The sequence below is a fragment of the Aplysia californica genome, unplaced genomic scaffold (genome assembly GCF_000002075.1).
Source record: "Aplysia californica isolate F4 #8 unplaced genomic scaffold, AplCal3.0 scaffold00249, whole genome shotgun sequence".
NCBI classification, from domain to species: domain Eukaryota; kingdom Metazoa; phylum Mollusca; class Gastropoda; order Aplysiida; family Aplysiidae; genus Aplysia; species Aplysia californica.
In genome coordinates this window covers 109,658-135,961 of record NW_004797519.1, presented here as the reverse complement: position 1 = coordinate 135,961, position 26,304 = coordinate 109,658, and the positions used below count along the sequence as shown (strand labels likewise).

The 26,304-nt window shown below is 39.0% G+C and overlaps 2 protein-coding genes across 2 annotated transcripts in view; both read right to left on the bottom strand.

Annotated features, from left to right (window-relative positions):
• LOC101857649 (sprouty-related, EVH1 domain-containing protein 2) overlaps positions 1–16,263 on the bottom strand; it is a 45,116-nt gene extending 28,853 nt beyond the window's left edge. The window contains exons 1-2 of the mRNA XM_005100479.3: positions 16,091–16,263; positions 5,035–5,278 (exon numbers count right to left, since the gene is read on the bottom strand). Coding sequence (XP_005100536.1) covers positions 5,035–5,278; positions 16,091–16,113 — 267 coding nt within the window. The 5' untranslated portion in view covers positions 16,114–16,263. The remainder of the gene's footprint in view (positions 1–5,034; positions 5,279–16,090) is intronic.
• Positions 16,264–21,724: 5,461 nt separating this feature from the next.
• Positions 21,725–23,031, bottom strand: LOC106012039 (zinc finger BED domain-containing protein 5-like). The gene is made up of 2 exons (XM_013083682.1): positions 22,908–23,031; positions 21,725–21,990 (listed from the first exon to the last, which is right to left on the bottom strand). Exons 1-2 carry the CDS (start codon positions 23,029–23,031, stop codon positions 21,725–21,727), a joined length of 390 nt encoding a protein of 129 aa, XP_012939136.1.
• Between the last annotated feature and the right edge of the window lie 3,273 nt (positions 23,032–26,304).

Genomic DNA, 26,304 nt, shown 5'->3' with positions numbered 1-26,304 from the left:
GCAAACCACACCAGAGCACCAGCCAACCACCGACTCCACCAATCACCGGAACAATAATAATATTATGTCTCTCGCGTGAAACAGGGCATGCAATTATAAACAGCAATGTAAAGATTTACTCTTTTCAGTTTTAGTAAACGTTTTACGGTACTTGCTACACAAGGTCATATAGTATATTATAGTATTATAGGTCTTTGTGCCGAAGATCAGAGGTGTTAAAAGAGTAACAAACATTTTTTAAAAAGAGGAGGGACAAGAACGATTGCTGATTGCTTTTTTTTTAATAGGAAAGAAGGAGAAAACCACGCCACAGCACCCGCAAAGCACCCACAAGATTTACTGTGCTGAGTGGTGAGTACAAAATTGTCTTAATTGTAGAGTCCTTGAGCATCATGTCATTTGTGCTAAGTCGAATTTGTTTTTATTTGTACGCTAGCTCTTGTCTGAGCCCAGAGACACCCACACCCCACCCATTTTTTAAAAACCTATATATATATATATACACACACAGCCATTCTTAGTCTACCTCAGTGTCTTCTGCGTTCTGACTTTCCAGTGTTTTTAAAGCCTTTATGTCGATTAGAGTGCCCTGTAAACTGCATTCGTCTCTTCGTAATTGTTTAGGGTTGGGATTTTTAAAAATAAAAGATTGTCCCATGCTTGGTTTTTCCCCCCCAGCAAAACCGCCTCATTTGATATGTTTTCCTTCCATGAAACTGTGACAGTCTAAAAAAACAACAACTAACAAACAACCTCACACATGCTTCTGTTGTGACTCCTTCAAACTGTTTATTATTCTCTTACATGAGGCGACAATGGAGTATGTGTAGCGACTTCTGTTTACACTAAAAAGACGACATTTCTTCCGTTCGTTTAACAATAATAATTCTCCCCAAACACGCATACCCCACCCACTATTTTGTTAACAACTTGTGCACACTTGCCCCTCACAAAACACAGCCTGGGGGGGACATTAAAACTTGAGACCATGAGCACCTTAAAACACGGTTAATCTTTGTGACAGGGGGAAAAATGGGCCCAGCGGTTACGGAGCGCAATGCAAGCCTTTTTTATCCCGTGATTAAATTAAGGAAAGACCTCGTGACTTAACTTGAGACACATTCACCATGACTGACGTGAAAAAACCACGCACCTCCTGTTATATCATCCTCTCCACACTCGTCTTGAGACAAAAACTTATACAGTTCTTGCACAACAGGGTAACCAAGCCATCGCTCCTCCAACAATCCTCACCAATAAACATTTCACTTTACTAAAATTTAGAGCCCAGAAAAGCATTTATAAGGTAAGGCTCAAAACCAGAACTCTTTGTGTGTGTGTGTGTGTGTGTGTGTGTGTGTGTGTGAGAGAGAGAGAGAGAGAGAGAGAGAGAGAGAGAGAGAGAGAGAGAGAGAGAGTGTGTGTGTGTGCGTGCATGTATGAGTGTGAATGTGTGTGTGCATGTGTGAGTGTGTGAATGTGTTTTCTTAAATTAGTGACAAAGTTGAGCAGATTTTTTAAACCTGAAAAAGATCTCTCTCTCTCTCTCTCTCTTGCCCTTTTTTTAACTCAGTGGAACATAGGCCATCAACAACATTTCTTCAGCGAAAAAGATACCAACCAAATTGTGTCCTCCATCTTAGTCTTAGGTGTGTGGTCATGCCTTCTTTCACTTACCAAAGCTCAATAAATTGTCCATGTCAACACGATGAAAAGATTGTGGATTTCATGGAAATTCTGACAACTATAATCACGTAACTTCTTTCACATAATTAGAAGACAATTGTTTTTAAAGGAGGAGGGGGAGGGGCCTTAAGAGGCTACAGGCATGACTAATTAAGTCAGTTGATCAAACGGAATCTCTTTTCAAATTAATATTGGGTATAATTGCGCTTGCATGGCCATCCAAACCAAACACTCTTCTTCATTGCAGAGGTATTGGGGAACAAAATAAAATGATCTTCCCACTTCAAAAGATAAGTGATAAAAAAAAGAAGCTGCAATAAATTTAGTTTTAGTACCAGTTTTACAGCATTTCACTTGCAACACAAGAGTAACAAACAGGAAAAAGAAGGAGGAGAAAAAAGAACAACATATTTGACAGGAAAGAAGGAGCAAATCACACCAGAGCCCCCTCAAACCACTCACCAATATTAAGTGTGTATACACACATGACATGATTGTGTTATATAAGCAATCTTTACTTTTTCCACATTTGACCAAAAGTTTAGGGTAAACATTCTTACTTTTCATAAAAACTCCAGAGATTCTTTCTTCATCTTCTTTTCCAATGCAATAGGCTTGAAAAAAAAAAGCATAATCTCTTCAACAGATTTTGTTAAAATTCATAAGTAAACCCCATATAACAATTACATTTCTTTAGAATAAACCCCCCCAGAAAAATCAAGTTAAGTTAAATGATAGTTCAATATAAACCATATATATATCCTTAATATATGAGTTAATATCATCTACCAAAATGCATGATGTGCCGGCCATGCTAGCGACCGCAGAGTACTAAACTATCTTGGCTAAATTGTAGTTTCATTACAGCTGTGAGTGAAACACCTGTTACATACGACAGTAATCTAGATTAGTGGGTCTGACTCTCATGAAACCAGATCAGTACAAACTTACTTTTATTGTTTAAGTCCTTGGTTTCATTTGACTTTAAATTAACTGATGGACCAGATTTTTAGCTTTGGTGGCGGAGGGTGGCAAAAAATTACCATGAGTGTGTTATCCTAAACCTGAAAATCATTTGTTAATAAAACAGCTGTACTCCAAACTAAAAAAATAACCCAGGAAATGTATCTCAGTCAACAAGTAAAGCGAAATCCCGACAAGAAAGATCATTACAATTACTATCTCATTCATCACAAGACACATTTCACGGACAAAAACTGTTGTCTTTACTTTCCATAGACACTCACAGTCAGTCATAAAACAGAACAGACACATGACTCATAAAAGGAATTGACCCAAGTATGAGAATTAGAGATTACTTTACAACTTGTGTTGGAAAGAGAATCATGTCCGATATAAATTTTACCTTTTTGTTTTGGCAAGTTTTTTTAGGGGCCTTGCAACTGCACATGTTTATATGAATGCACGGGACACAATAAAGCATTTCCAGTCTGGTAGGAATTTTGAAATTTGCCCGTGCGGCAGCCAAAGCCTACTCATGTTGCTTTTGGGCCACCAAGGGATCTCAAACGTTTGCAACTTGCACACAGGACCTCCCAAGATTTTCATCTCTTATTCGAGAACGCTATGTGTTAGATCTTACCTACCCTAAGACCAGGGGTGTGGCAAAAAGGACAACAGTAAAAAGGAGCCAAGGAGAAGCAGTAGAAAGGCTGTAGAACAAGTCAGGAGCTCAGAAGAGGGGGCAAAGGGGGGAGGGGGTGCAGGCAGAAAGTGGAGACGAAAACAGACGACAGAACATGATTAAAGAGTAGGAAAGGAGGTGAAAGGAAAAAATTTTAAAGAAAATTGTAAGTCGCCGTCAAGTTTCGAAAACGGGGACTGCCGGGGACCTATTGAATGAGAGGCGAACACCGTAATGGTAACCGCTAGGCCTACGAAAGCCCCTAAATTTGGCTTTGACCTTACAAGAGTTACAAAAGGGTAATTGACCCAAGCATCAAAAGACTAAAAGATCGTAACTATAATTGGGAAGAGGTTGATAGTTAAGTTTTTTAGTTTGAGTAAGTTTTACGGCACTTGCTACACAATAAGGTAATATGTGACGAAGATTACAGAATAATGTGTTAGAAGAGAGTAACAATTACAAATACAAAAAAGAAAGCGAGATCAGGATGATGATAGACATTCGATAGGAAAGATGGAGCAAACCACACCAGAGCACCCACTAACTACCCACGACGTTGATAGTTTTACAAGTTGGGAAGAGAATAATGTCCAAATAAGTAAGACCTTACAAGGATAACAAAAGAATAATTGTCCCAAGTATTAGAAGAAGATGAGAATTCAAACTGCTTTGATACATGGTTAGTAGTTTTACAAGATGAAAAGAGAATCATGTCCAATAACTGAGACCTAACACGAATTGCATCTTGAGCTGCTAATGTAATAAGAGCAGAAGACCCATGGCCTGGAGCAGAAGAAACAGCACCATGAATAGAAAAGATAAGTTGTCATTCCCATCCTAAGCCCCAAACCGTCTTCTCCATAGCAATGATATATATATATAACCAACTAAGAAGCATCGGAAACAGTGAGACTTTGAGTATTGTGGAGTCTGCTTAAACTGAAATCAGCACGATTTTTTCAGCGTAGCTGGTTATTCAGCAGATTAGAGATGCTGTTCAAATAGAAGAAAAAACAATTGAGTATTTATTTCATTTTGGTTTACTACTGTTTTGAGATTAATCATGCTCAGTTTCAGCCGACTCTTGTATTTAAATTGACATAGATGTCAAAGAAAAAAGTGACCAGTATGGATGTACACAGAACAAGACAAATGACCATCTTTGAGCCTCTTACCTGTTGATATTGCCATGCTCACAGCCAAAAGAATACTTTTCTAGGCGCAGAATACAGCGGAAAGTTTTATTTTATACAAATTACAATTCCAACGGACTGTTGATTAGAAACTTTTTCCACTTTTCTTCCCCATTTACTCCTTCTAGAATGTAAATTCAAAGTTCGGTTCACGAAAAGCTTTTCATTTTTTTTTACTGTTGTTTATTCACAATTTTATAATTATAATTCTTTGAGCACAAAAGGAATTAATAATCAACCAGTTCATGGGCACAAGCTTGATGATGAATCAGGGTTATTTTTGGGCACATGTATTATTTCCATGCTGTTTGCAAGGCAAAAAGTGTTTTCACTATGGAAAGCCTTTCATGTAACTTTATTTAGCAATGACCTACTTTTCTCACTTTTTGTAAATACTTAATACATACCTCAGCAAATGCATTGCAAAACAATTCTACTGCATTCTGCTCTGAACTAAACTTTCTTCTCTAAATTTTTATACAATCACATAAATTTTCGGGAACTCACCGTATTATCGGCTATCCTTTCTCCATGAATAACATACTCCGGCTTGAGTTTGTAATTGTCCGGCGACAACTGCTGCTGCCGGTCCTCATTGTTGTTGCTGCCATCACCACCACCACTCGTCTCTAAAGGGGTCAACTTGCATAGTTTGACCTTGCTGAGCCCACCACCTCCCATGGGTACCCATCCCCCTGTCGAGTCATCACGAGTCATCACCTGTGCAGAAACTTGCACGAGGTAGTCCCCACTGTGAAAAGAAAAATACAATTCAAGAAAGGTAAAAAAAACTTTGCTAAACAGAAAATAATTTTATTTTTTTTAATTACAATTTTGGCTGCTGACCTGCAAAGTATTTACCATAAGAGAAGCAAAATTAGCAAACAACAGTAGTAGTCATTCAAAAGTGAACCTTTTTAACCACCACCACAGTTCACGAAAATAGTAGCATACAGAAAACAAAAACATTCAGGGTGTCAGTGAAGAGAGGCACATTGACACGATAATGGCCATTTAGCACCACATTTCAACCAACTGACTATCATTTAATTAAAGGGCAACGAGCAACAGATGAAATCCAGGAAAGGAAATCAAATTTACTGTGATTAGCTGAACAAGCCTATGAAGTCAAAGTAAATCAAGACACGTGGCACCGATTGTATCAATACTGTCTCTCAATACTCATGTTCAAAAGAAAAGTGGTTGTCTTACACAGGTGCACATCTGGAACAGTACAGTGTCATTATAAGTAAAAATGCAAGAAAGTGGGAAGTAGCCGTTTGTATAGCTCATTGTCTTAGACTTAAAGGTTCAACTGTACTTATAACATAAATTCTTTAAGAGCCATAGAGGAGATTTGGCAAGACCCAGTTATGAACAAGAAAAGAAGTCCTAGATTATGATGCTTTGTGTCCATCCAGCTACAAACCTCTATACAAACATTTAATATCAACAATATCAAAAATATAATGGTACATTTCATTCAGAAAAATTGCATTTACAAAAAAACACATTCCATTCATTATGATACATGTAGGACAGTCTGGGACAAGAACCCTGATTTTTAAAAAAATCTTTTTCGGTGAGAGTTTTACGGCGCTTGCAACTGCACCAGGTCATAGGAGCACATGGGGCACACCAAACATTTTCAGTTGATTGGAAATTTTGAATTTTGCTAGGGTGGTTGCCGAAGCCTACTCTTATCAATTTTGGACCACTAAAGGATCTTTAACCAGCGTAACTTGCACACCGGACCTTGTGAGATTTTTTGCCCTTCTCAGAGACAGCTAGGTGTAGATCTTACCTACCGTAAGATCAGGGGTGTGGCTGAAAGACAGCAGTAAGAAGGAGCCAAGGAGAAGCAGTTAAAAGACTGCTGAAAGAGTTAGGAGCCAAGAGGAGGGAGCAAAGGAAGTGAGGGGGTGGGGCAGAAAGTGGAGACGAAAGCAGACGACAGAACATTGTTAGAGAGCAGGAAAGGATGTGAAAGGAGAAAATTTTTCGTCGTTATCTGGATTCGAACCCAGGACCTATTGAATGAGAGGCGAACACCTTAACCTCTAATCCACGAGAGCCCCCAATCCTGATTTACAGAAAAAGAACAGTGTAATTTAATGATGAACTGACACTGTAAGTCACTTTTGTCCACAATAATAACAATTGTAGTCTTTATCTCACTGGAATTAAAGCACATGAAAAGAAGAACAGTAAAAGTACATTCACAAAAAAAAAGTATGTCAAAACAAGTAAAACTGAATTTGAACCTGCTCTCACAGCCACCTGACCAAGACAATCACCAGTAAAAATGGCCACTTTCCACTCCACTCCCTGCACTTTTAAAAATTACAATGACACTGTCCAAGACGTCCATCTGTCTAAAACAACCACTTTTCTCCTTGTAACTGGATGGCCGTCTTTAACAATGTTGACTGTTATTTATGTTACTTTGCTTTGCATGCTTTTTAGTATTTAGCAGAGATCCTATAGCTTTTCATTTTTACACCTTGCATTTAGCGAGACCATGTGGCAACAGTAAAGTTTCCACTACCTAACTTTTAAAAAGTGTGATCCTCTATGCACTCAAAACTTTCTACAAAGTGCCATTAATAGACAGGCAGGGATAAAAGTGGCTGCTGACTAAAAAGCTTGAAAATTTTAAAGTGAGTAGGCAGACCAAAAAAAAAGAAACATGGTCAATTTATGGCGTCGGTGGCCTAGTGGCTAGGCTACTGGACTCGTAAACGGGAGGTTGCGGGTTCCGGAGTTCGAGCCTCGGGCCCGACGTTATGTCCATGGGAAAGACACTTTACTTTACATCAATTTTCCTCAATTCACCTAGGTGGGAATGGGCACCCAGCAGGGGCGGCTCGTAGGGCTAAAAAGTGGACATGCACAATACTATTAAGCTTTCGCATGCTGGAGATAGTCAAGGGCATAGTAAATAGTAAATGAGACGGTGTATAATTTTAGGATCTTTGGGCTGGTGAGGGAGGACCTCGTGTTTTTATTTTCACTCTTTTTACTTGTCGCTTTAATTTCTAGTACTAAAGTTGTTTGTTAGCTAAACATCAATTTTGTTCATCCTGTATTGGAACTGAACACACAAGTAATAACTTTCACTACTCCACTACAAAACCATTCAAAGGCACAACTCATAGGACGGTCACGTTCACCTCCCTCAGGTTCACTGTCAGAGAGTCACTTAAAATCATAAGAGTTATCTCCTTTTAAACCTACAGTGTACATCTAGGCGTATGCTTAAAATAGTGGCAAGACAGATAATGAACCAATCACAATTCACTTGAGCACTCTGCTGGATTGCTCCGGGGCTCACATAATATTGGCAAAGAATAGCCTACGGTCTATCGCATTTATTTTTAGACTGCCTTCTGTGGGCTATGTTTGGGACCTATTCGGCAGGAGCACATTTGAGATGTGCCATCTTATTAATATTAATGTACCGCTAAAATCGCTACGAGTGTCATCATCGCTTGGATTATCCCCAAGAGCGATTTATAAGTCAGGTTGCACCGTTGAATATCCTATTATGTTTAGCTAAAGCGCATGGACTTTGGCATGGCATAGTAGATGTTTTACGGCGCTATAGACACAGAAATGACAGCTATGGCGCCAGTGAGGACCTTGTTTTTGATATAATATTTGGCTAGTGTTTGTTTCTAGCTTCTTTTATTTTATTATTGTGGGGGTTTTACATAATAGAATATTAAAAAATTTTGGGCGTCACTGCATGACCGTGCTCTATGGACGAACCGTGCCTGGTACCCAGCCATAGACAGCTAAAGATCTTGTCAGTATGCTACTGTTTTAGCGTCTATAAATCGCACCCTCATATGACCTTAGCAGTTGCAAGCGCCGTAAAACCCTATACTACATACATAAATGGCCGCTTGCACTGTATGCTTCCCAGGAAGTTGACGTTGTTTCAGAATGCTCTCAGGTCTGCTGGGGTAATAGTATAGATTGTGAAGCCCATAGAGCTTGCTGTTGATCGGGAATTTGCGCTATACAAATGCCATGTATCTATCAATTCTTTTATTCTGCCTTTCACTTTCACTTTAAATGTAACTATTAACACAAAGCAAACAGGCATGGTAAGTGTTTGGGATGGTTGAAATCATACTATAAAATGCATTTCTTGCCACAACATAAAAGGTTTTTGCCATTATTCTGGCCATGATGTAATTCAATGGCAACACACAGGAAATGAAATTGAAACACATACCAGCAAGAGACTGTAAGTTTTCAAAGGCTGGATTTCCTGCTTTAGCACACAAACAAAAAAAACCAACCTTTCATCTCTGAATAGGGGGCACATTTGATGAGTTTTTAATGGGGTTTTGTTCCTGCCTGTATTCATTCTGACCAGATAAGACAAAAAGGAGGGATTGAACCCCTTCAAACAGTTTGAATTTGACTTGACTTGGCTTGTACAGGCAACTGCAACCTAACAAGAGAAAGTGCAATTTACTTGCAATACTGTTGCTTCTGAGGCACCCTAACCCTAACCAGACAATTTGAGCAATCCTAGACCTGCCAACCTCCCCCATGACCAAAACTAGGGAGTATTTTTCTCAAAATCACTCCCCCCCCCAAAAAAAAACCTTTTTGGGATTTTTTTTTTCTTAAATCAGTCTCTAGAACCCACATTACACACTCACAGAGGCAAATAAATAGGTATTGCAACTAATAGCGCTATAAATGCAAAAAAAACATGTACCGTCATACCACTTACAGTACGTCAAGAATATAGAGAACAACAATAACAAAAAAATCCACAAACAAAACGAGTATGTTCCCATCCTTCACAACTCGCATACGGCCAGACAAACCGAATTCAAGGGGAAAAAAAAGGATTTTATGCTAATCTGATCAGGGTTCTTTGACAAGACCAAAGAAAATTGGAGAGTTCCAATTCTATCGGAGCACTTAGCAGCTAGCAGCACTTTGCAATCCAGTCCTCCCCAACCTGTCATGGTCATACACACAGATGTGAAAAATAAACAGATGTTGATAACCGTAAAAAGAAAAAAAATTGGAGACATCACAGGGCCTCACAATATCTAAAAGCATAAAAATAAAAAAATTTCTTTAAAATGATAATATAGCAAAGCAATGATAATAGATTAACAAGTACAGAATCCAGAGAAGACCAAAACTTTGACTAAACAACTACTGACTACTGATACTGCAAATACTAATTTTAAAAATTATTTCTATTTATACTGAGCGATGGCACCAACAGCCCGCAAAAAAAACCCAAAAACCTTTTATCTGCACTGGTGAGGGACAAAATAATTGCAGTAATTTCGTAAACATGCTAAAATACACGAATGCCACTTTGTTAAATAAAAAGCAATTCTCCATTCACCATATTTACTGACCTCACAGTATATTAAGAACACTACATTAAGAAGAATGCACCTGTTACCATGACAAAATGATGTGTTATCAATGTTGCACACACATGTTCTTATAAAAATAAAGACTCAAGTAATAATAGATATAAAAGACACAGCAAAAATAAAGGCCTTCAAAACTTAACTCCATACATAAGTACAGACAAGGACATAAAGATCCAGCAACGCTTATCATCCCGGGTCCCCCACACTAAAAAACCCTTCTTTTCTCTGAAAACAGAGTTTTTGTATATAATTTGGAACATTAAAATTTAGTCTTCTAACAAACATCTATCTGCATTCAAACATTATCTCACTTTTGAGAATGGGGAAGTGAAAGGGGTGTGATTAGTGTGATTTTATGGGGAACAGATCTAAGACGTTTTAAGATTCAGTCAGACATACAGAGACTAATTTCAATGGTCAAGTCAATTCAATCACAACTCCTCTTTGTAGATATAGGCTACATATCTCCCTGTGGTCACTCTTGTCATTTTAAAAGGAAGGGGGAAAATTAGTCGACATCATCAAGGATTGTTCATACTTCAATAAGGGCATTCGTTAAGGCTAAGACCTGTTCACCTGACACCCTGTTCATTTTTAGTAGAAGGCCAATCCCTTGAATAAATACGATTTATTTGTTTTACAAAAAAATCTCATACCAATCATGACACATGGAGTCCCTGATGCCATTTCTGTTACAGGCAAAAGTTCATTGCTAAAACAAACAATATAATAGAGAAATCTAAAGCAACATTGCATTGATATAGGCTACTGGTACAGTTTTACATGTGAAAAATATTTCAAGAGACTTTTTGGTACAGTGAGGTATGGCCATTTGAGAACCAGAGGCCGTGAAAATTTTCTTCAGATTCTTTCGAATTTTAAGACTTGCAATCAAATAACAAGTCTGGATTTCAGAAACATAAAGAAATAAAGACAAAATTGGATTATCCAAAACATTTACTTATTCTATAACTTTGTTGTAAAAGAAAACACATGGAACAGAAAAACGAAACATGCGCATATTGAACAATTTAGAAAAGTAACTTCAGTAACATTACTAAAATCGGTGCTCAAGCATCAATCTTTAACCTTTTCCCCAGAGCAAAATTAAAGCTCTGAGGGTTCTCGTGGTCTAGAGGTTACGGTGTTCGCCTCTCCTTCAATAGGTCCTGGGTTCAAAACCTGACAGGAATTTTAAAATGTCCTCCTTACTTCCACCTTCTTTTCTGCTCTCAGCTCTCACACCATGATCTGCTCTCAGCTCTCACACCATGATCTGCCATCTGCTTTTGCCTCCATTTTCTGCCCCCACTCCCCCTCCCCTTTGCCACCTCCTCTGGGCTGCCAACTCTTGCTGCAGCCTTTCTACTGTTACTCCTTGGCTCCTTCCTACTGCTGTCTTTCAGCCACACCCCTGATCTTATGGTAGGTAAGATCTAACACCTAGCCTTCTTGGAACGCAAAAAATCTCGGAAGTCCCGTATGCAAGTTGCGTACTTTAAAGATCCCTTGGTGGTCCAGAATTGATAAGTGTAAGCTTCGACCGCTACCTGGGCAAAATTCAAAACGAATTTCTACCACTTTCACACTGTGCAGTCACACAGCCAGCAGTACAAAACACCCCATCTGGTCACTCTGCCAGGAGAGTGACTGCAACGAACTTTTCGGGCCCCAGGTGACCAGAAGAGCTATTTTTCCTGCGCCAGGTGACCGGAAGGCTATTTTTCACCATTGCATTATTGCGCCAAGTGACCGCAAAGTGATAATGTGTCCCGTGCGCTCATGTGACCATATGCAGTTGTAAGCACCGAAAGACACCAAATTTTTTTTATTTTTTTAAAAATTCAAGGCAGAGAACATACAGCGTAACGGTTAGAGCCAAACAACAAACGAACAAAGTAAGCTCTTGTGGAATCAGAAGTCAAATTTTACGTAATGCAGTGGTGTCCACTTAATAACAACCCAAAACTTTTTTCCCCCCCCAATAAACTGTCTTGACTGAAAAATTATGGCGTGTGAATAACAGAATTGACCCATAATCTCAATGTGAGTGCATCTTTCCTTTCTTGTATATCTCCCCAAAACACCAGCTCGAGAGAAATTTCGAGTATAGTTCAGTTCACACCATGTTACAAAGTCTCTCCCAGAGGAGATTGGAGAAGTCTCGGCATTTGTGTGATTTGTGTGTAACATTACTGCCAAGCAATCAAGCATCAGCTCACTGACATTGCCTTTGTTCCAATTTTATAACAAAATAGCATCGTTATATCATGTGATTAGGACTCATTATATTGGGTGCCCATTGCGGATGGGATCGGGTCATTTTGGGGGTGATCGCATCACCCGCATTAACCGTTGCCGACCCAAACCGATCTCCCAATGGGCACCCCGTATAAGGACAAAGATGACCCTCCCCCTTCCCCTCGAGCAGCAGCCATTGTCATTGTCTAACATCAATAACGACTGCTTCCCAAGAGGGTTGTTGTTGGTTAGACACAACTGTACTGTAAGCACATTTATAAGCTGTAAGAAATGTATGCCAATTGCTCTATAGAATTAATAAGACCCCAAAACATTTATTCTCAAGCTAATTCAAAACTAAGTTTGCAACCGTTACTATCATTATGAGAATATTTTATGCAGAGAAAACAATAATGCCCAGTTGATTCTTTTAGTATGCTTAACCCGGCACTGTTTCAACATTGATATTATTGAATTCTTTCTGGCTGAAAAAAAAAGGATCACACCAAATATGTGCAAGGTGCTACTTCCCACTGGGAAAATAAAGTGTCAACTTATCTAATAATCTTAAATCTCTCTCTAACTGTCCAAAATGAGACAAAATTCAATAGACTCCCACAATTGAAATGTCAATTCCATTTTTATGTTCTTTTTTTTATAGCTCTTTGGGGACAACACCCCCAATCCCTATGTCTAAAGACTGGTTCCAACGAACCTCAACATTTCTCTTAGTTTATCCAGGCATATTTCAAATCAGCAAAATCCTTCCGGTGGCTGTGAATTTATGAAATACTGTAATCCTTCATTCATCAAGCAGGGATACAAGCCATCACAAAACAAATTCTGCACATTATTTATAAACTGAAATATACAGTTGACAAGATTAAAACAAAAAAACCTTTCACAACCTACATTTTAAAAAAGAAAAAAAATTCTAGGTACATATCTAAAGGTTCAAGATTGGAATTGCTTTGAAAGAGTACATAAAAAAACAACAACCGAAAATTCACTATGACCTTGTCATGTTTAGAGAAAATCATCTTTTGAAAATTTGTGAGAGACCCCAACAGCTATTTGTTTCCAATTATTAAAGACGACAAAGTAACAAAAACCAAAATGTCCAAAGTTTCAGGACTAATAGAAAAAAGTCAGCATACACCTATGACCTGGCGTTTGGTTTTTGGTACAGTACACCCTTAGAGTGGCAAAAATACACTGTTTCCACCACTATATAAAGCTGTGACATTTGAAGTTAGCCACAGGAGACCAGAAAAAAAACCATGGTCAAAACAAACTGCTGCCCCTTTAAATGAGATGCATCCGAACACCTATTGCAAACCTCTTAAAAACAAAATTCAGATGACTGCTCTAAATTTTCCCAAGGATTTCTCTCACAACTATAAAACTTCCAAGGACTTCCATGAATTCTAAAATTACTAGGGGAGGATTTCTGTAATGAGCGACCACTATGAAACAAGAGTAGAATAGAGGGTTAGGCTTAGGGTTTGGGATAAGGGCAAGGGTAGGGTAAGGGGGTTGGGCCAGAATTAGGGTTAGGTCTCTTTAAATAGTATTTAGTATTTATTGCGTTTATAGGGGTGGTCGCACGTTACAGACCTCCTTCCTTTACAAGAGCCTGTAAAATTTGCATATCACACTTTCTACATTTAACTTCTCATTTCACACGGCCATCAGTCAATATTCCAATTGGTTTCATTAATGTCAATGGGAAGCCGAACTACTCGTTTTCAAACGACCACACTTGAATAAAATATATGCTACGGACAAAAGAGGACAATTTAGTTGCTATATTTTTCACCCACAAATACACCACAAAGCAGTCCATCTCCAGGTTCCCCCTAATGGGCAACAGGCAAGAGTTTAACTGTAGCTGCAGAATTGTTATCATTACTGTGTGATCTCAATCCCTTTCTGTTTACCTTTGGTAACAAAATTGCAAGAAGTCAAGTGGTCAACCCAACTACAGAACAAACCACTTTTGTTCACATGAAGCTACAGAGATTGGCCCTTAGATGAGTTTCCATCACCTACTTTTGACATCTTCCTGGGTTTCCCTCGCAAGTTGACAAGATCTATCTCTATCACCCTTTATTATATAATATTCTTTCACCATCATAATAATAATGATCTTTACAGCCATTTCGTATAACAAATATACAATTAGAAAACATTTTGGTATTGCTCAGCCAATCCAGACACTCTCAATACATTATATAAATAATATATATCTCAAGCACACACATAGACCAACATACATCCACATACACACACAAAGACACGCACATGAACAATGGAACGGGAAGATTCAAACATGCATACATGGGCACGTTGGTAGATACACACACACACTTACACACACGGCAATGATAGGTATATTTAGAAATATATTTAACACACTTTTCAGTTAATTACAATTACACTTGTCACCTTCATTTTGATTCAAGTTATTTGAAGAAAAAAAAATAAGTCTTCAATCAAATTCTCATATTCTTTATTTTTTAGTCAACTCGCGAGGGAAACCCCAGAAGACGACAAAAATAGATGGTGGAAATACGTCATCTATATCTGGGCCAATCACAGAGGTGTGCTTGGTGCTCTCTGGAGCTTCGTATGAGATCTCCTCAGGAGTCAATAGCAAGTTTGGCTATGATAAATAAAAAAGATCACATATATTAAAATTAAACTGCATAGTTTATTTTCCTTTCTCATAAAACATACTGGAGCTAGGGTCAAATGACAACCTTTAGCCTACTTTGACTCCCATACATAAGAGAAAAAAAAAAAATTGTATACACAAGCCATATTTATAGTCCTACAAAAACAGCCTCGAGTCTTTCAGACCCCAAATGGGTACAAAACAAACCCCCCAAAATTGATTCATTGCGTAAATGTTTAAACCCCAACAGATAAATAATATCTTCCAGCAAGTATATATGATATATGACGAAACTTCCTCATCAGATAGTTTGACTCATTCAGGAATCTAGATCTAGACTCCCTGACATAAATTAAATCACTAATGTCAATGATAAATGATGATGATGATGATGGAATTCTTAGACAAGATAGATGACATTTGTGCTCATTCATTAGAATAACGAGCCTTCACTAGTACTGTCTTATTAGGAGACTTTCCCAAGACAAGACGATGTAAAAGTGTGTGGATCTACATAATATCTAGAATCTAGATTAGACCTAGATATCTTGATCTAGATCTAGACTAGATTCTAGATCTAGACTAGATATCTAGATTCTAGATCTAGCCTACTCTAACTCTACCTACCTAGAATCTAACAATATTTGATGTGCTAAGGCCTACAGTAGGTCTAGATTCTAGATCTAGATCTAGATTCTAGGCCAAATTTGAGAATCATGATCAAAATAAAGATATGAATATAGAAAAACAAACATACGCTTGTTATAACATTAATGGTTATCAATATCATTAACGTCTCCCTATTGGTTAAGTGGAGTGGACATGAATGACCACATTGCAAAGCATTTTTTTCCACGCTCTGAGCCATGACCTTTATCATTCACAACTATTTATGAATGAACAATCGGCGGACTAATTTGGAGAGGGCACATCCCGTGTCCAAATGCCGCTGAAGCGAACAACTGCTCGCATATATCCTAAAATATCAAGGTCCATAGGCGTTTGAGTGAAACAAATACATATAATAAACACATTTCGCTTTGAATTTATAAGTCTTAACCGATTTAATAGCCTAAAGAGATAACGGTGGTCGGGAGCTTGTGTTCGTCCATGTCTGTCAGTGTCAGGCGCTGGCTGGCGGAATCGGTCACCTTTCCCCGATTTAAGAAAGCAAGTACAGGAAATCTAAACCATATTGTGTCGATTGGAAAGCAATACTTACTCATCGGTTGACCCCTCTATCATCTTTGTCTGCTCATCTTTCTGAAAGGGCCTTTCTATTCGACCACAGTACAATAATATTCATAGATATCAGAACTAACACATCGAGATGTTTTACCACAAGACAGGAAATGCGAAGCACACAATGGAAGGATATTTTGGAAAGTAGTTCCCGTCGGCATCGTTGTTTTATCTTAAATCTTCCTCAATTCATCAACACAAACTATCAGTAAATTTATAAATGCTTAAACAATCAATTTTACAAAGTCTTGATGCAATAAATATTTCACGTGGAACAAATGCTCATACGCGGATTGATATACGAGAGAAGAAAAAAATATCACTTATTTCAAATATAGTGCACACTCCATTATGCAAATAGCGCTGTCAACGTGAGACTAAGGTCGAAGCATTGCAGGAAAAAAGTACTGGAAAAGAAAGAAGCTCCCACGAACCGAAGTGGGCGTTCACGTCCCCATCGCAAAAATTCATCATTGCACAGCCGTGACGATGCATACATCATCAACTACAGAGGAACATGAAAGCAATTGTATCCTGACTTTTAATGAAAATAATAATACAAAGATTGGGGTCCTAATTTGTGCACCTACTGGTGATGTCATTATAATTATAATTTGTGCCCCCCCCCCCTCACATTATCTGGTTATCATTAAATTGTAGCCTACGTTGTGGCCTACACTTGTATTTTATTCTACAGTTTAAGTGGTAAAAATATCAAAATACACTATTAATGGAAAAAACATAAGTAAGGTTCTTATAACTCCTACGTCAGGTAATGTAGGCTACAGTACTTGTTTCCTTTTCTTTTCGCAAGTGGCTTGCGGATGTTAAACTATTCTCACTTTTCCCATTAATGTGTATCTTAATTAATTATGTGTACTGTTTACTGTGTCAGTTTTCCAGACGTGTTCATATCGGGTCTAGGCGATGGAGTATCGACTAAATTTTTGAGGCGCAAGCATTCACATTTTGGTTAGGAGCGACGCAGAATGCAAACGAAGTAGGCGAATACTGAGACCTCCCGCCCCCATTCAGTGCACCAGAATGTGTTCGCACAGTGCACACGCGCGCGCACGGTTCCTCGGCGAGAAGACTCACCCAGCCTTCTAGTTCTAGGAGTGGTAGCTGACCTATGCACAGCTTTGGCGCGGGATGCGATCTGGCTTATGGTCAGTGTACACTTATCCGATTTCGTTGAATGTACCCGGAATCTTGTTAGAGATTTGGCAGTGGACGTGGCATTTCAATAGAACTAGTTTCGCCATATACTCGCAATATCTTTTGTCACTTTCAGAGATTAAAATGAGTATAAAAAGAGATTTTAATAAACTTGTAGAATGAGAAGCCCACATTTTGATAATGCCAATGCACCTATACTGAAGCCTATACCGGGTGCCCATTGCGGATGGCATTGGGTCGGGTCAGGTCGATCGCCCGCGCGATCGGCTAGTGTCACGATAGCCGCTTTGCGCTCTCAATCTGGCTAGCAACCGACCCGGAAAACAGTGGTCAAAACTTCACACGTCTCACTCAAGTGCTATCCTAGCCTCTCTGATAATGTCATGCGTCAGTCCTACTTATCCATTGCCACCAGTGCTTGCATTTCATAGAGGTCCTTTGTTTGCCTTATTAAAACAGAAAGGATTGAACATCTCCTTTGCTTCTGCCCGTAATCCCACCCATCGCTGTTATAACCACAGTCAACCAATGCCACCCCTCCCGGGCATGTAACAACGAATTTAGGAACTGTTTCCTCTGCTAGCCATACGATCAGGGCGGCAGGCATTGGTCAAACTAATTTCACACCTCCGGACTCTGGCTACCCAGGAAAGTTTCCAGGCTGGAGCGCCACTTGAGCCCTTTCACATGCACTGGTGAGATTTCACACCCACACAAACCTGATCATGTAAAAGTCGCACCGCACCCCAACTCCCCTTTCTCGCCTGGCGGCATGGCGTAAATGTTAGAGCAAACGCCTACAATACTGTTAAGACAGTAAGCGTTGGTAAGAGCCGTTGGAGTTGGAACTAAACTTGATTGTAGTTTTGTTGCAAATTGGGGCTGGGTAGGCAAAGCATTTATCGCCTTAGATAGGTAAAACCATCGGAAGGGGAGGAATTACTCTTTCCGTTTCCGCGTTAGACAGCAGGTTTCCGTTTTATAGTATAGCGGTAATTATAGTGGAATTTATCAAGGGGGAGGGGGAGATTCCGTTATGAGAGGTTTTCGTCTTACTCAGGCTTCCTTTGAGACAGGTTTAACTACATAATATATGGGCGTATAGATTTTATATACAAAGGTGAAATATAGCCAAACACACTTATATGATAAAGTAGTAGTAGTAATAATAATAATAACAAAAATAATAATGATAATAAAATAATAATAATAGATCTAATAATAACAATAGATCTAATAATCTTTCGTCCGTCCCTCAATATTAGTTATCGATGACCAATCATCTGCAGAATAGAATGTTTCATTATCTTAAATAAAAGAAATGGGGATTCAGATGGCTTCTTGTGGCTTCTACTAGATCTATGTTCAAGAGACCAATTCTGGCAGAGAATAGCTCGCCACATTTTGAGTATTTTAAATTTAATTTCCACACGTGGAAGAAGACAACTTGCGGGTCTCTTCCCCCCCCTCCCCCTCCCCCCCTCTCTCTCTCTCTCTCTCTCTCTCTCTCTCTCTCTCTCTCTCTCTCTCTCTCTCTCTCTCTCTCTCTCTCTCTCTCTCTCTCGTAAATTTGGCGCATACAAAAGGCTACTAAGATGCCCTGAACATGTCTCTAAAGGACTTCAACATGAATCCTGACACGCGAGAGCCCAACACAGACCCGGTTGGATGAAAGAGTAAGTGCCGGCATTTCTGATCATAATTTACGGAACAAACACCCGGGCGGATACAGCCGATCAACCAAGAGTTAACAGTTGAGATCAAACAACGGCCCGTCGCGTCAAAGATCAGCCACTCTCGTGAATGTGATCGCAAGAGTTGTAAAACTCCATGAAACGGTACAATGTTTGCCCCAGACGGGATCACACCGAGGTGTGAACTGACCGATGCGTTTCTTTTCCCCAAACATCGCACTCGCATCTGAGCTCGCCACCTACACTTACGTCACTCTCTGGGTGGGTAGGGCCTACAAGTTCACTCCAGGCAGGATCACATTGAACTGTGAACCCTGACCATTGATGGCAGTTTTTCTCTATTCCCGAATTTGCGAGACAGCCTGAATTGGGTGTGGTACAACGTAATGGTGCGTAACGACAAAGGCGGGGGGACTCAATCAGATGGAAGCGCAACTGGATAAACGTAGATAAATATCTCGAGACTCACGATAGGCTAATGAGTATGCATGCCTCTTGCCACCATGCCACTGTGATTTGTCATCAAGGTTGACCACTCTTTGCTCGCCATAATATGGCATAAACCCACCCAGGGGTCACGTCAGTTCATGGGTCACTGTTGTAGATTCTTCCTTGGCTTCGTCAGCTAAGATCCCGTATTTTCCTTTCTGCCGAGCACTGTGGTAAAGAATCTTTAGTTACACTACACTTACTAGACTCTAGGAAACTATATGTATTTTGGTTTGCCGTGGGCGCAGTGGACTACACAGTGTCACCAAAATCTGTCTTACCACTGTTATGATCAATTGAAACTGGAACTGAGTTCTCATGTAAATCTAAAAATTTTTAGGCTACCTAAATTTCTTTTTAACTTTTTTTTTGGTGGTTTTTGCTTAAGGCTACGTTGATTCCTTGAGGATTTGTTAATGAAAAATTCAACGCACTTTTCCATTTCTCTGCTGGCTATTTTAATGAATTTTATGTTTTCTTAAAAGAACTTTGTCTCTACATTTTCCAATTTGGATACTTTTCCTACTTTCCGACCTCTTTGACTGATTTACATTGATCATATTGTCTTGCTCAAACAAGTTCTATTCATAATATCACTTACTCTCTAGTTGCGTCTGTTTGCTTGCTTTTTTCAATTTCACGGACCATTTCCACCTACGTTCAGTGCGTATATTCAAATGCTTTGTATACTGTTTACATTTTTAGTAATAAATGGCCTCATTTGTCAAATATACTGGATATGTTATTCAATGTGATGTTTTGCATTAGCACTGAAGTGTTTTAGCATATTAGCAGAAAGTACTTAAAATGTACTCATGAGTACTTTTTAAAAAAATACTTGAACTCAAGTACATTTTACAGGAAAGTACTCTTACTGTACATAAGTACATATTTTAGATTGTACTTAAATTTGTACTTAATAAAGGTACTTTTACAGCTCTGGTTTGAATGTTCTAGAGCAGTGGTTTTCAAACTTTTTTCGCCCACCACCTCCTTTTTCACCCAGCCGAGTTCCAGCGCCCCCTACTCCGCCCCAACCATCAATCTGATATAACGACATGCATAATATGATAACAATCGCAAATAAAGAGAGAGCTCAAACAGCACTGTACAAAATAACGTGCCTAGATTCTAATGATTTGGTTTTGAATATTAGTTGGGTCACAAATCACCATCATTACAGAGTCTTAAATTAAGTGTGTACGAGAGATAATGAAACACACCTTTTCTTCAATATTATGCAAGGGTATTGAGAACATAATACTGTCATTTTATGCATATAGTTGTCATTGGTATTAAACGACCAGTATTTTTTTTACATCAATAAAAGTAAAACATGTATTATTACATTTACAGAAGCAAAACACCAAAAACAACCCCCCCCCCCCCCCAAAAAAAAAAAAAATCAACAACAATAAAAAAACCCAGCAAAAAAAAAAACATCAACACCCCCCCACAACAGTGATAATTGGTTTGAAAACAAATTGACATTATCTTTATGAAACGTATTCTCCCATCAAGGTGCTGCAATAAAGTTGCCTGAGATTTGTATATCAAATATCTCAATTGTAGAACATAAAAATATTATTAAGTTGTACAAATGTGAGAAACCACACAAAAGAAAAAGTATGCATGGATCTTAGTCTGTAGTTATCACTATCATCGTAATCATCATCATCATCATCATCACCATCATCAGTTTCATCAGCAGTAGCGGCACATGCACATAACAAACTCTATTAAACAAGTGAGTATTTTGCTTTTTAAAAAAGAAGAAAGAAAAGCCACACAAAAAAGAAAAGACACATTGAGGTATCAAGGAAGGGTAAACTACGGAGTAAGCATTTACAAATAAGTCATTGACACTGCCCTAATGGGAAGGATGGACCTGGTGAGACGAAACCAACGAATCAACTTTGGGTTTCAGATTGGTCAGTAGCAGACGCAAATTGCCAAGCTCTGTGATCCTTAGTTTTTTCCCTCTGCTTTGTCAGCAACCTTGTCACTGCACAGAATACCCTTTCTACTAGATAGGAGGTGGGAAAAGCGATGAGCAACAATTTGATCTTTTCCCACAGGGAGGGTTTTTCTTGGACAACAGTTTTCAACCAGAATGACTGGTTCGACTTCTTGAACAATTGTTTGATTTCAAAATCACTTTTCATTTTCAGAAGCTCTTCTTCAATAGCCACTGCCAAGTCACCATCTGTTCCAGTGTTGAGTGGGTCCAGTACCCAGTCTGGAATTTCCAGTTAAAAGATATCAGTAAACATTGTCTTTATATCAGCATGCAAATCTCTGAGGTGGTTGGTATATATTTCTAGTTCCTCGTCAGAAACCCGCCCTTCTTGCAATGTCTCCGTCAAGCTAGGAAACTGAGCAAATTCTCTTCTGCCAATGTTTCGGTGGAACATTTCCAATTTCGACAAGAATGACGAAAGCATGGATTTTGCCTTGATCAGGTTGGTGTCATCCCCCTGCAGCTGCAAGTTGACCTGGTTGAACTTTGTGAAAAGATCTGTGAGGAATGCAATGTTGTTCTTGTGCTCTTTCAGTTTATGGAGAGATCACTGTCTGTTCCTTGAAAAACAACAACGACAACAACAACAAAACAACAACTCCAGCACAAAGTCAAACAGACAGAACGATAATCGTGTTAAACCGTTTCCTTTTGAGAGCCACCGGACTTCAGTGTGCAAAAGTAAGCCTTGAAAGTCCTCGTCATTTTCATTTTTTTTTTTTGGTGTAAAGTGTTTTTACGGCGCTCGCAACTGCATAAGGTCATATGAGCGCGCGGGACACACCTAATATTTTCAGTTGGCAGGAAATTTTGAATTTTTGCCCGGGTGGCGGCCGAAGCCTACTCTTATCGATTTTAGACCACCAAGGGATCTTTAACGTGCGCAACTTGCACACGGGCCCTCCGAGATTTTTCGCCCTTGTCCGAGAAGGCTAGGTGTAGATCTTTCCTACCAGAAAATCAGGGGTGTGGCAGAAAGACAGCAGTAAGGAGGAGCCAAGGAGTAGCAGTAGAAAGGCTGCAGAAAGAGTCAGGAGCCCAGAGGAGGGGGCAAAGGAGGTGAGGGGGTGGGGGCAGAAAGTGGAAATGAAAGCAGACAACAGAACATTGCTAGAGAGTAGGAAAGGAGGTGAAAGGAGACAATTTTAGAGAAGAAAATTTTTCGGTCGCTACCCGGATTCGAACCCGGGACCTTTGAATGAGAGGCCAACACCTTAACCTCTAGGCCACGAGAGCCCCCTGTCGTCATTTTCAGTGCACAGCTGTTGGAATAATCTCGACTTCAAAGCGTGTACTTTGATCTTGTTCACACACTTGATGACAACGGCCAGTGTGTCATGCAGACTTTCATTCAGGTTTTTTTTTGCCACCAGGGACTGATTTCTTCAAGAAGCTCATAAATCCATGGTACCGACCTGTCATCGACGGTGCCCCATTTATTGCACAGGCAACTATATTGGTCTGCGGGGTCTGTTTCTCCTCGAAAAATTCTTGGACCTCTTTGAAAATGAACTCGTCTTTGGTATCTGTTTCCAACATTTTCGCAAATATCAATTCTTGCATTATTTCCTCACCCTCTATGAACCGATATCAAGTTGAAGGCTGAACTCACGTCCTTTAAGCATTTTGCACAATGATTCCTGAACATTTGCTGCCATCCCATCCACTTAGTGTCAAGAACTTTCAACACAGGCTCGGGGCACGGTGCAAGACTGTTCTCACCACCTCTCTTATCGCAGGCAATATGACGTCCTCACGGATAGTACGTGGTTTGCCTGCTTTTGCAATTAGCAGAGATAAATTATAAGTTGCTCGGAAGCCTTCATCAGCTTGATCGACGCCGGCTGCAAACATCGATTTAACTGATTTTCATTTCTGAAACTGATCTTTAGAGTTTTGAAGTATGCTAGATCTCGGTAAGATTTGTCGGGATGAATCTTCTTTATATGGGCTTTGCGTGCTGGGAAAGAAAGTTCTTGGTAATAAGTCGTATTGTAAACTATGCCTAAGCTATCAATTTTTGTTTTTGTTTTTGTTTTTTATGTGGCTTCTTTCTCTTCACAATTTTTTATGTTGTTACATTCCATGAAAATTTCACACCGCCCCCTTAACGCCCACTACCGCCCCCCAATCGCCCAATTTCGCCACAGCGCCCCCAAACTGTCGCCCACTTTGAAAACCACTGTTCTAGAGTAATATAGAGTCTGCTTGTGGGGGGGGGGGGGGTAATAATAAGCTTAGTACATGTAATACATGTACATGAAATAGTTGTAGAGCGCATAGAGCACACTATTTAGCGTGGATATTTGCTATATAAATGATGATAATTATTATCATATTATCATCATAATGATTATTATTACAAATATTATCATCATTATTATTAGATTTATTCTTATCATTATTGTTATTTTACTTTTGTTCGATAATGCACATTGACTACGAGAACTTGAATAAGTAATCTATACAATGATATTTCAACACAAAGAAGAAACAAAACCTTTTGGGTTGTACTTTAAAAATATTTTTTAAAAAGCTTCTGGCAAGTACTCTAGTTCTCCTAGGCTGTCTTGCGGTGTAAAGGGAGAAAGGGGGGGGGGGGGGGGGGAGCATACGCCCCCACCTCACAAATCTCTTCGCATAGAGAGACCAGACTTTGAAGTTATTGATAATAGTATGTCAAGCGCTTTATCCTGTCTAGAGAGCTTACAGCATTCGTGTTGCTTGAAAGAGTATTGATCCCATCATTGTTGTGTTTAAGCATACGTGCATGACATGTCAAAACAATATATAAATAGATCAAGTGTTCTTAAAACATAACTTTACCTGTCTCGACAAGATCCAAGGTCTTTTCAACGGGTGATCTGGCATGTAAGAAGGCCTCAGAACAACCATGACGTACTTTCAGTGAATTACACAGCATGCCCAGTCAATATATACGCGGAAATAAAAAGTAAGAATCATACATTGTTACTAATCTGTTTGGCCGAACCAAAGAACGTATTTATGATCATTGGGCCTACCTGATCAGTCATTCTTTTTGACACTTTAACTGGAATATTGACTGTGCTCACATTCTAAGTGTTCGAAGCCAACTTTTATTCAGTCAAGGCAGTTAAACAAGACAGTCGATTAAAGAGAGAGCTCAGACATTATTATGAGATAGATATAGTTAGTGTGACAAATTTAAACAACGGTACAACAGACTCTGAGATGGGTTTCGCAGCGTTGTAATCTATTGTCTATTCCCAGTGATTGCCCAGATCCGATGGCACCACTTAATCTATTCTGTAAAGTTTTAAATCGGTGCATTCCAACTGGGCAGCATCATCAAAATGCATGTATATCATCATCATCATCATCATCATCATCATCATCATCATCATCATCATCATCATCAACAATGCCTTTCACTCTTGGCAGGTTATAGGCCACATACAAGCTCTTCGTATTTATCTCTGTCCTGGGCCATCCTTCCTAGCTCGTTCTCATGTCTCTTTCCACACATCTCCATGTTTCTCGTGGCCTACCACTGCCTCGTGCTCCCTATGGGTTCCACTGCATCGACGGTCTTATGATGTTTCCGTTGGGCTTTTTGAAGGTGTGTCCCATCCATCGCCTCTGTCTTAGTTCTATTTTAAATTCTATATCCTTTTGTCCTGTCCTTTCCCACAGCTCTTCATTTCTTATTCTATCCTGCCACTTAATTCTTAGGATACTCCTCATACATCTGTTGGTGAAAGTCTGGACTTTGTTCAGCACTCTCTTTGTTGTCTTCCAAGTTTCACAGTACAGCCGTAGAGGAGAACAGACTTGACATTGGAATAAAAAAGTCAAATCTTGGTGCGCAGTGAGATGTTGCTTGCTTTCCAGACATTTGATAATTGATTGAATGCTGACTTTGCCTTGGCGGTTCTTGCTTTTACATCTGCCTAAAAAAACACACAACAGAAAAACAAAAACAAAAATAAACAAAACAAAACACACACAACCCCTCCGTCCCCAAACAAAACGACAAAACAATTTTTAAAAAACAACCTGTAGAGCCATGCAACTTGGACATGGACACAGAAGTATTTTTCAAGGCCGCATAAAGAAAAACAAGAAGTGCCAATAAATGTACGGTGTTAAACATTTTATTTGTCACGATATCCATCCTGATAACTGTGCTCAGGGAAATATACATTTGCTATGAATGTTTTAATTGAAATACATGTGACCTACTTGAAACTAAGCTTAGATGAATTATTTTAGCGAAATCTTGTGTTTTGCATATTATTATGGTTGATCCTTGATTAAAAAAAAATAAAATAAAATAAAACCCCCAAAAACTGTACAACTTTACAAAAAAATATGTCGCACACAATTTGTACTAGAATGTTGCAATTTGGAAAAGATATAATTCATTCAAAAGAAATTTGTTTGACATAAAATTCGCAAAGAAGAAACATATTTTTGAAAACGAAAATTGCTTTTATAAAACAACCTACATATGCAAAATGCGCCAATTTAAAAGATCTCGTAAGGGAAGTCATGAAATGGTTGGTTTGATTTTGTCTTTTCCTTTTATTTTTAAAATCTAATTTTTCCATCCTATAACCTTTATTAAACAATATTTCTTTTCTCCTATAGAGTTAATTTTGGGGGGTATAATTCTGGAATTCCAAGAACAAATGGTCCATATGTCCTCCTTTGGACTCGACACATTTTAACGCGTCGTTCGTAATGTTCAATGGTGGCCTCCCAAAAAAGGATCCACTCAAGCATGAGTTCTCAAAGCCACATATACTGTACACGTTACAGTATGGAGCT